The sequence below is a fragment of the Herpailurus yagouaroundi genome, unplaced genomic scaffold, assembly GCF_014898765.1.
Source record: "Herpailurus yagouaroundi ecotype Mexico unplaced genomic scaffold, PumYag 139, whole genome shotgun sequence".
NCBI classification, from domain to species: Eukaryota; Metazoa; Chordata; class Mammalia; order Carnivora; family Felidae; genus Herpailurus; species Herpailurus yagouaroundi.
In genome coordinates this window covers 24250911-24262451 of record NW_024412394.1, presented here as the reverse complement: position 1 = coordinate 24262451, position 11541 = coordinate 24250911, and the positions used below count along the sequence as shown (strand labels likewise).

General features: G+C 36.0%; 1 protein-coding gene across 17 annotated transcripts in view; it reads left to right on the top strand.

Moving 5' to 3' along the window:
- KHDRBS2 (KH RNA binding domain containing, signal transduction associated 2) overlaps window positions 1-11541 on the top strand; it is a 645642-nt gene that overhangs the window by 592406 nt on the left and 41695 nt on the right. For 6 of the 17 annotated variants that reach the window (XR_005789805.1, XR_005789807.1, XR_005789811.1 and 3 more), the window contains 2 exons: window positions 6017-6190; window positions 8141-9923. Coding sequence is in view for 5 of the 17 variants with exons in the window: in XM_040473853.1 (XP_040329787.1) it covers window positions 6017-6114 (98 nt within the window). In the remaining 12 variants the exon portion in view is untranslated. Of the gene's footprint in view, window positions 1-6016; window positions 7147-8140; window positions 9924-11541 lie in introns of those variants that run through there. The other 11 variants (XM_040473851.1, XM_040473853.1, XM_040473847.1 and 8 more) reach the window with 6 other exon arrangements.

Sequence of the window (11541 nt, the reverse complement as noted above, 5' to 3'; positions counted from 1 at the left end):
TATGGTATGGTATGGTATGGTATGGTATGGTATGGTATGGTATGGTATGTTAATGTGGTGAGTTAAAAAAAATTTAGATTATTTTTAAGATATCAGAACTATAAACAACTAGCTATGTAGGGTCTAGCAAACTGTGAGCATAAAATCGGTGCTCTCAATAATCTCCATGATATTCTATATCCTTTCTAAATGATTCCTAAAGTTAATGTACTCTGAGGGTGGCATTTTAAACCTACTTCTGTAAAAATAAACATTAAAAGTTTGCTTTCCAGGTACTTAAATGATGCTGACTTTTCCTAAATTGGTGCCTTGTTCCAATGCTTCAATTTCCCCACCAAGAACCTCAACTCAATATTGATAGCATCTCTGGAACAGAGAACACAGCTTTGTAGCTTTAAATATCATCCAGATTTTCTTTCCTGCTCTCAATGCTCCCCAAACTAGGTGGTCCCAGGGCAGGAATGAGAGCACATTTAGAAATGCACACCACTGGGACGCCTGGGTGGCTCAGTCGGTTGAGCGTCTGATTTCAGCTCAGGTCACGATCTCGCGGTCCGTGAGTTCGAGCCCCGCGTCGGGCTCTGGGCTGATGGCTCAGAGCCTGGAGCCTGCTTCCATTCTGTGTCTCCCCCTCTCTCTGCCCCTCCCCCGTTCATGCTCTGTCTCTCTCTGTCTCAAAAATAAATAAAACGTTAAAAATTTTTTTTAAAAAATAACAATAAATAAAAATAAAAAAAGAAATGCACACTACTTAACAAATCTGATTCTGCTGAAAGCAGAATATTTGAGATGCAGAAGCTTTTGAAGTCACTAGAATAACATGGAAAGCACAAGAAGAGTTACCTGGGTAATTTACACCCCTTTATCAAAGTATAATATTCCTCAATGATGCTTATTAGCATGTAATGGAGATGCATTCTATGGAATTCTGTAAGACTTGACTCAACTGGGGGAAAAATCAGTCTAAATTAAAAGAACAGAGGTGAAGTAATTTTTAAAAGATATATTAATATATTTCAAATATATGCAACACTATCCCCTAATTGCTAACAATGTGTCTAAGAATTCTGTTTTACTTATTTTACAGAATTGATTTTAAAATTCCTTTTTGGTTAGTAACATCATCTGTTTAAATGTAGCTTACAGATACTTACGGTGTTCTTCCTATGTATCTACCACAACAGAAGGGCTCTCCCCTCCTAGATCTCAGAATCCAGTTTAAGAAACAAGGCCAGGTGATACAAAATAATTAACATAAGAAAGTCTTCAAAGAAGGTGAGTTCTCTTAAATAGGTTAAACAGTACCTCAATTTTTAGTTACTCTGTATATTTGCTCAGAAAATTACTTCTTTGAGATGATTAGATGTTAGAGCTCAATCCAAGTTCAACTGAATAATGGAAATTAGGAGCTCTCTCTCCTCTAGGCCTTCCCCAGCATTCTCTTCAACTATAAATGTACTATAATCTATGAACTTGCATACTAGTTTTGTCCTGTGATCTCCTAAAGACTCCTTAAAGTATCCTCATACTCAGGGCTCAGTACAATGACTAGCATATAGGAGATCTTTAGTAAAGAAAAAAAAATTATGAATGCTTTGTCTCCTTCCCTCTTTATTTCATATACTGTATGGTACATTAAAATCTGAATTGGTAAGCCTAGAAATGGTGGGAATTTGATCAAGTCACTGAAGCCTATTTCTCATATCTTCATTTCCTATTTCCACATCCCCAATTCAGTAAACCATTCCGGTAATTTCAACTTGTTAGGCAGCTATTTTGCACATCCTCTGAGGAATTATTTGTTATGTAATTGCTCATTCACATCCATAGTCTAGCTAGTGCTTCTCATATGACAATGATCCTGATACTGAGAGCATCTTACATCCTTTATTATTTTCCAAAAGGACAAAGAAAGATTACCTCTAAGTTTCATTGTCTGTGTTATATTTAAAATGGCATCCTAGACCATATCATGGGAATAGAAACCACTGGCAAGGACTCCAAAATTTGTATGAATCTCTAAATATTTTAAGTCCATCTTGTCTGCAGAATAGTAGAACCCAAAGAAAGACAAGCAATTTCTAAGTCTATTCTTGGGCCTTTCTTTATACTTCAAATTTTAGAGAATTCCCATCATAAAAACCTTACAATGATTTGTCTCTTCCTATGCTTGGGTCTTTTCCATGTGCAAGGTTCTATGGTGGCCTCACATTAGAATCTCTATAGATGTCTAAGCATCACTTCTATCTCTGATACTTGCAGTGAAGAAATCCAATGGTAGGCAACGAGGGGACTGGCTGACTCTGTAAGGCTCAATGACACACTACATGATGATAAAGTTGAGTCGGTGCTCTCCAGATTCAAAGAGATTCTGCTCTCCAGATTCAAAGAACAAAACTTCACTAAAAGAGGCTGGCTTGTATTATCAGGTGATTGTAAACATTTGGCCATCTATAAACATTCTGATATTAGAAAAAAATGTAGACCAAGGAAATTTGGCACAAATAGAAATAATACCTCTCCTGATCTCAATTCACTATTAGAACATGAATTAAGTGAAATATATCCTGATTCCTCTGTTAATGGGAAGGAATCTCAGAAAATCTAAAACTTTGATTTATGTAGGAAGTCATTTTGGCTGCCTTTCTGGTCACATTTGTCCTAGACTAACAGTATTTCCCCTTCCAAGACTTCAGCAAGGAAGAAAGAACAGTACGAACTTACATACAGAGAATTAAAAGAGCATATTTTTGTACAATGACACATGCCTTTATACTTTTTTGTAATGGGATTGTACTATCATTTTTTATGGAATCCAGTCACAAAATACTTTTGCTATTTAGCTACCTGACCCTCTTGAGTAAGAAGTCTGACTTTAACTCCAAAATATTTAATATTTCTAGTTCTAAAGCTTTTCATATTAATATCAAATGTCTTCAGCTCAAATATTATGTTTGTAAGGTTGTCATTAGGAGCTTTTTCTGCCTCCTACATCCTCTGTTTATTCATTCATTCATCCTGTCTTTCATGCCATCTTTCCTTGTGTTCAACCCCTACTAGGCACGGCACTTTTTCCAGGCACTGAGGATACAACAGTGAATAGTGACACTCCCCATTTTAACGTTAGCCAAAAGTTAGGAAATGAAAGGTTTTAGCCCACACATTAGCTTCCCTAGAGCTTTAGATAAAATCAAGTACACCTAAATCAATGAGTTCTTATTAAATACTTAATGTGCCCTGGGGCCGGTTCTCAAGATTATGTCAGTTTAAAAGTTCTGACAAATCTAAGGTAGCTATGGCAGGTATTGCTATCACTCTGTTTATGTTGCTTCACTATTTTGCAGAAACTACCAACAACATTAAGCATCTGGCAAAGGATCCAGGACTGGGAAAACTTGAAACTTATATTATCTCAGTTTCTGAATACCATAGACTACAACCCAGGGATCTCTAACACTCTAGCACAGAATGAAGCAAAACGTATTCTATTCCTTTTATTAAATGCATTAATAAAACTGATTAGAGTTGGGGGCAGGCACCTGGGTGGCTCAGTCAGTTAAGCATCTGACTCTTGATCTCAGCTCAGGTCATAATCTCACGGTTTATTGGGTTCAAGCTCCACATTGGGCTCTTCACTGACTGTGTGGAGCCTGCTTGAAATTCTCCCTCCCTCTCTCTCTCTGCCCCTACCCTACTTGTGCTCTCTCTCTCTCTAAGTAAATAAGTAAACTTAAAAAAATTAAAAAAGAACTGCTTAGATTTTACCACTAGAAGACAAGGACATTGACATATTCTTTTTTTTTTTAATTTTTTTTTTAACGTTTATTTATTATTTTGGGGACAGAGAGAGACAGAGCATGAATGGGGGAGGGACAGAGAGAGAGGGAGACACAGAATCGGAAACAGGCTCCAGGCTCTGAGCCATCAGCCCAGAGCCTGACGCGGGGCTCGAACTCACGGACCGCGAGATCGTGACCTGGCTGAAGTCGGACGCTTAACCGACTGCGCCACCCAGACGCCCCGACATTGACATATTCTTGATATTCATAGTCAAAGTATAAAACTCATATTACATAAGACCAAGAAGGCACTTGCTAGTTCTGGAAGTAGAATTGGTTTTCCCTTCTAGTACATCAAAAAGTTTTATTTAATCCAAAAATAAATACATACAATTATTTTTCACAGTGTCTTACTGAGAAATTAGGGCAGCTTTAGGAAATCCTGTCCTCAAGAGATCACATCAGAAAGACCAACATCCACAGTATCCAACCAAAAGAAACAACATAATCTAGAGCAGGGATCTGAAAATCTTTTCTGTAAAAACCCAGACTCCTTCACATCCATTTTAGGCTTTGCAGACAGTACCGTCTCCCTCACAATTACTCCGTTCTGCCTTTGTAGAGTGAAAACAGCCATAGACAGTATGCAAATAAATAAGCATGACTGCATTCTATAAAACTATTAAAAAAAAACAAATACAAAGACAAGCAGCTAGCCACATGTGGCCATAGTTGGCCAACCCATGATCTAAGTAGATCTGTATTCTGAGAAAATGTAATATTTCTCATTTGTATTTAGTTTCTCATTTCTATTTTATATCTTTTCAAATACTGAGATAAACTTAAGCATATACCTTAAACAATGGAAAAGATAAATTTTTCATTAGGTATCATTTTTAATAAAGAAGTTCTGATGAAGAATATCCCCCCCAAAAAACATTTAAATGCTATTTTTTTCCTATGTTGATAGGCTTTTAATCCTTGTTCTACATTGTATATCACTCTCCTTTGTTTTATATACAGTATAGTGAGTACAATTTAAATTTTTCTTACTGCTTTTCCTTAATCTCCCTGAACTGTGTACAAAAATATTCTTAGGGTCACTTGAACTATGTAGGGACATGCCCTACATCAGTTGGCCTCAATCTGCAGTTTCTTTCCAGTTGATATGTCCATTACCATCATTATCCTATATATTAGCTGTCAATGTCAGTGTGTGTCTTTCTACTAATCCCTTCTATGTCCCTACTTCCTTTCACCAGAGCTCCTTGCATGAAGTCAGCTCTCAACTGAAAACTGAATGAGGATTGAAAGACCCACATAACCTAGCTTCAGGAGTTACATAGAAGTAATCATGAGCCCAGTATTAAGTCCCCAGCCCTTTGAGGGAGGCCTACATTCCTCTTCTGGGAACATGGACTTTACAAAGGCTATTTTCCCCAATACTCAAAAGCTTGCCATCTTATTTCTTGTTGTTGTTGTTGTTGTTGTTGTTGTTGTTTGGCTAGGTTCCAGAACACAAAGTTACTGGAAAATCTGATTAACAGGTAAATGAGTTTTCTTAGTGTAGTAATACCTCTTTATTTTCAAAGTACTTGTAAAAACTGACATGAGCATATTCTTTATTGATTTTACTGCTTAAATTTACTCTGTTCCACTGTCACTAACTTTGTCTAAGATAGTTTAGCAGAAGGATCTCATCCTGTACCACTTAAGAATCTTCTAGGGGATCAATGGAAAACAGCAAGGTCTCACCCTATAGTTTTCTAATCATTAAGTTTGGGAGACAGAGAACAGGCATTAGTCATTTTTGGTTTGGTTTTGTAGTGTCTTAAGATTCACAGGTTGTTTCTCAAGTTAATCAAAGGCTAAGCACCCCTAGATTCCTATATCCACTTTCTTTTAGATGCCTGCATAAAGAATAAAATATGGAGTGGTTTACACAGATACTCTTCTCTTTTGTGGCACAAAATTTTGCACTTAATAAATGTGGAATTATCCAAGGACTTTAACTTGCTCTTCTTCGAAGAACGCCCTGCAAGTTTAATTACACATGGCTGCATTTCAAAGTATACACTTTTTTTGATGATCTCACCATGTGGAAAACATAGTAAGACTTTAGCCTTCAGTGTTGAGATCTTTTTTTCACTTTTTCTGGGTCAACTCTTGTGTCTTAAATGACTGTTTTTGGTAACTGTGAAATCACGTGAATGTTATTGTCTTTCTCTTGTTCATAGCACCAGAAGAATGGGCCACAACCCGCTCCAGCCTGAAGGCACCACCGCCAAGGTCAGCCAGAGGGGGATACAGGGAGCACCCCTATGGTAGATATTGAAGGTCCTTCTCACCCGTGACCTCACCTCAAAGACAATTCATAGCCTGTGGTCTCCACATAAACAGCAACAAGACAAGTAATAGTCCTTTTTTTTTTTTTTTCTTCCTATTCTAGGGATAACTGCTCATGATTTCTCCCATATATTTCTTGTATTTCCCCCTATACTGTTGGCGTGACATTGACACTAGTATTATTTTACAAAACGGACTAAAAAAGACATTGGCAAGCACTGTCTATAAACCATTCAGTAGGATGATATTCTCCTGGTTGTTTTTCATTGTTGTGTGTAATCTTTTTTTTTTCTTTTTTTTCTTTTCCTTTTTTTTTTTTTCTTAAGAAAGAGCATGACTCTGTTAACAGATTTTGAGTCTCAATCAACTAGCAAAAACTTTGTTTAGGGTTGCTAAAAGACTGTAATATGATTTTTGAACTAGCTGATAATAAAGTTGTAGATAAGATGTTTTAACCTGTCTTTTAATATCTGTTAGTTAGATGAAGATGTTCGATATTAAGTTTGTAAATTTAATTTTAAATGCTGTTTTAATGGAGTTGAAAACAAGCAGCTACTGTATGTATGTAGCTAACTGAATTTGTTCAGTGTTTTAACCTGTATTTGTTAAAAAAGAAAAAAAAAACACACACATAAAGTTCCATGTGTAAGCTACTCTAAATAGGAAACCACAATTTGTCAAATATGTTTGCCATAATTTGTCAATAAAGCTGAAAACTTTTGTAAAAACTAAATTTGGAATTACTTGTTTTCTAGCTTTAAATGCCTGCTTTATTTCTTCTTCAAGAGATGCCTAAAATGTTTTCTATTTAAAAATTACAAAAATGAACCCAAGCCTGTTTTAAGATATTTGTGTAATACTTAAAAACTGTATTAATAACTTATGGTTGTTAAATAATTTAAAAGTTAACAAACTAAACTGTTACATGAATCATGGTTAGTAAACACTAATGTATAACATGTTAATGGAAAAAAATGGATTTAGAATAATAAATGGATTTTAAACTATCCTCTAAGCTTTATCTTGCTAAACACAAATTCTGATTGACTTGTTTGCATTAGCATGTCTCTCGTGAGAAAGAGTAATGGAGTATAAAGAGGTAAGAGTACCACTTACCACTGTCTAAATGCCTAGTTCTTCAACCTTTGAGTTTCCCCGCACATTAAATATCCCATCCAACATGTAAGCATTGCGTAGATTCACTTTATTGTTTTCACTCAAAGGAGTGCGTGGACTTCATTTGCGTAGTTTATAACAATTTGTTTTGACAAACAAATCATCAGTGTCACTGGCCAGTTGTTGCTATTCAACCTCAAAAACTTTATTTGTAATTTTCAGTGCTAAATATCACCGCCCTTGAAGGCAGTTTAGAGGGCTGATATTTCTTTTGAGACTATCAGACTTGATGGCTGATGATTATTAAGGAAATATGTCGCAGGACTCAAAGGATGACTAAACGTTAAACAGGTAACACTAATAGTAACTCTGTAATTTTGCCTATGCAACAGTAATGTTAAATATTCTCAGTTATTAAGTTCCTGATAGTTAAAAAAGTAAACCTACAAAAACTTAACAAATAGGTCTATAGGCTATTAAAACAACTAATTAACATTAACTAGAGGCACCAAAATTATTTTACAATATATAACCCTCAAGGTAATAAACAGAACTAAAATTAACAATAATAGTAATGCAACTCTTGCTAACATCAAACGTAATCTAAATTTTGATGGAAAAAGAAAGCAAAAGACTTGATGGTAGGGACGAATGCCAAAACTTCATCTTTTAAATACAGTTTTTTTGTTTATGGTGGCTTTTGTCGATGTGATTGGTTTACTTTTTTGCTGCTAACCAGCTTAGGCATATTGCTGTTCAGTTTTTGCAGCTGGAGTTGCATGCTAATAGTTTTATGAAGTGTGTGTCTGTCATTGATTAAAATTGTAAATGTTTGCCTTGCACAAAATGCTGTTGAGTTATATTTAATTTTCCTTTTTTATTCTTTCTCACTATTTCAGGTATCCACAAGCAAAGAGCACATAATTGAATAGCAGATGTGATGGCCTAAGAAGGATAGAGGTAAGCTTATTTTTTATCCTCTCCGAAATAGGGAGATAATCTTTACCAACACGGAGCTATGGCAGTGAGCTAGGACACAAAATGCCACTTGTTGAAATACTGAAAAGGTTGAGACTGTTGTGAAGGAATGGAGTTATTTTTATCTTCTTTGAAATAAAGAGATCTAACTTGGTATTTTCCTGGCAAGGCTTTCTGAGCTTATTCAGAAGCTTGTCAAATGAAACGTGAATTAGTTGTTAATCTTCAGCCTTTTTCTTTGCTACGAATTACTGTATATTGCCTTTCCCTAATTGTATGAAGGAAGAGTATTCAAACCTTTAATCTGCATTTAAAAGAAGGAAATCACAATTGTTGGCTGAGATGGAGGGAGTGGGAAAGGGAACCCCATAACCAGCCTCTCGCCTACCTTTTGTCAATGAGATAATATTTATTAACATGAACATTTATTTAGTCAAATACAAAAACTAAACTTGCTCTTATTTTCCCCAGTTATTTCACTGGACTTGTCAATAAACTTCTTGTTTCTCACCTGCCATTCTATTTGATTCAGCAAATATTTACTGAATCCAAAGCGTTATAGGAAATTGAGACTTAATTTCTGTGCACAAGTAGAAAACTTTAGCCAATAAACCTCAGACTGAAAACAATGTAAGGGCAGTTATGAAATCCACAGACTGACTTGAGGCTCAGAGAATTGAAATGGCCTTGCCACAGCATTTAAAATAGGGGTAAAACCCCAAATTTCTCCTTCTGGGCCTGGTCTTCTTTTTACTACACAAATATCTATAATACCATGTAGCCTTAAACAAGTGCCATAGGAGCAGTATGAGAGAGCCTGGAGATATCTTTATGACTAAAGGTAGGACAGAAACTAAGGGACCCTGAGATGAGAGGGGTAGCCTGTCCATTGATGAGGATCAAAGCACCACCTGGTGAAGGGAATAGGCTGTGTAACTTCATGGAGTCCAAAAAGTTCAGGAAGTGTTTGAAAGGAAAGCAATGGACCCTGAGATCCAGATTCATGAAGGCACAGAGGTAAGGTCAAATCAGATGGCTGTCCTTGAGTGCTATGTTAAATTGTTCAGATTTTATGCGAAAAATAAAAGGAAGCCACTTTTGGTTTGAAGTAAATAATCAGAGCTAAGGGAAGTATCCCAAAGAACCACGGCAAACCACACTTTTTAGTCAGTTTTATAATTACTAACTGCCTCTTCATCTGGGAGAACTTTTCTAAAAATTCAAACTGTTAAGATAACTATTTAAAACTGCAGGTGCTTCAACTAATCAAGTCCCTTTGTTAAGCTGCAGAATGAAAGATCAAAAGTTACAGAGAATACAATTCTGAAATTTCCTTTCTCAGTAACATTCCATACCTGATTTGACTCTTTAAAAATGTTACTGTTTTTATAAACCAAGGGGAGAAAGAATCTCTAATCCAGATATCCTGCATAGTATTCTCCTTTGATCCTTTTCAAACAATAGGCTTGATCTTGTAAAGCAATGAAAGAGAAACCAGTCACTGTTATTAGTTTGATATATTCATCAATATGTTTTTGTGTCCACTGGAATTCTTTTATTATTGCTGTTGTTGTTTCATCACCCTGTGGCTTTCTCACCATTCAGGCTATATCTTTGAATGCATTAACTCAGGGCAGGGCTGTCAGAGCAGAAACATCAGTGCTGATCAACAGAAGAGAACATTCTTGGCTGCTGAATTAAAAAGTAAGAGTTTGTAAAGCACAAAAAAACATGATTTGTGAGAAAGCTGATTTTGAGTTTCAAAAGCCTGCATTTTGAGTAGGCTTTAACTAGCACATAAAGTTATGTGTTAATAGTAGACTCCAATCGATCAATCAATCAGCGATTCATCCACCAAACTTTGACTCTTAAAATAATCAGAAGTGAATATAGTAGGTTTCTCCAGCAATGGGGAATGATAATTTCCCTAAGTTAGTGGCCTTTTAGCAGAAACCTTTGATAGAATGAAACTGTTCAGAGTGCCCAAAGGGTGCCTTCTTCTCTTGTCAGTATCCCACAGTGATGCCCCATCCCAACGTCATCCCTTCATGACATCACATCTGCTCTTACTAGTTTCAGAGTGCTGGCACCCAAAGATGGCAGGCAAGAGCTACCTTGCCATTGATATACAAACATTCTCAAGTCTGACATTCACTTCTGCAAGTCATATAAACTTGCATGGCAAATTAAGGTTTATAAATGATAGTGCATTCCATGTAAGTGCAGCTTGAAGTTATCCCTGTGTATGTTCCAGCATTATTCAGATAATGCTGGAACTCTTGGAACAATGATGATCCTATGACAGGTAAGAACTCACCAAAACACCAAAGGTAGCTAGCTTGGACACTAAACAAAATATTATAAATAGTAATAATAGCATTAATATGGAATAAGGTCTTTGTGCCTGCTATTTGTCCAAAAGAAAGTTTTACTACACTCAAGTATGATTCAATAAGAATCAATCTGATGCAATTTAAGAGACCAAATAGTGCTTTTAGGTCTTATATGTACTATTTAGATCATTTTTATTTTCAGTATATTAATGGAACTAAGGCCATTTCGCTTAATAACAATTGAAGCACTAACAGTTTTTAAATAAATTTGACACAAATGACATATTAAAGGTTCCCATGAATTCTTCTCAGGGAAATAGTTTGTTTTCAAACTGTATTACTAAGAAATTATTCTTGTGCCTTTAGTTCTTCAACTTAAAAATAAACCATTGTGAAAACCACAAATGTCCCTTAACTCTACAGCATTCTCTCTCATTATCTCTATGTCTCTTGGTTAACATAATATAGAAGTTTATATGTTTCTGGAGTGCCTGGATGGCTCAGTCAGCTAAGTGTCTGACTTTGCCTCAGGTCATGCATGATCTCACAGTTGGTGGGTTCGAGCCCCACGTCGGGCTCTGTGCTGACAGCTCAGAGCCTATAGCCTGCTTCAGATTCTGTGTCTCCTTCTCTATCTGCCTGTCCCCTGCTCACACTCTGTCTCTCTCTCGAATATAAATAAACATTAAAAATTAAAAAAAAAGAAATGTATAGGTTTGCTTATGGTTTTAAGGGAATAGAGAACAGTGATCAGTAACCTGAGTTGGCCAAGTGTCAGGTACCAGTGTCAGTATCAAGAGACCACCTGTTACTGAAAACTCCATTCACTTGCTACTCTTGAAGGTTCTATGGGAATGTATAATATTTTACTGCAAAAAAAAGTGTGTAGTACATGATGAAAATATCCTATTTATGTGTTTTCTGAGCATATCTTCCAGGCAAGGTACTATCATTCTCACATAAAAACTTACATGAAACATCTGTGATCC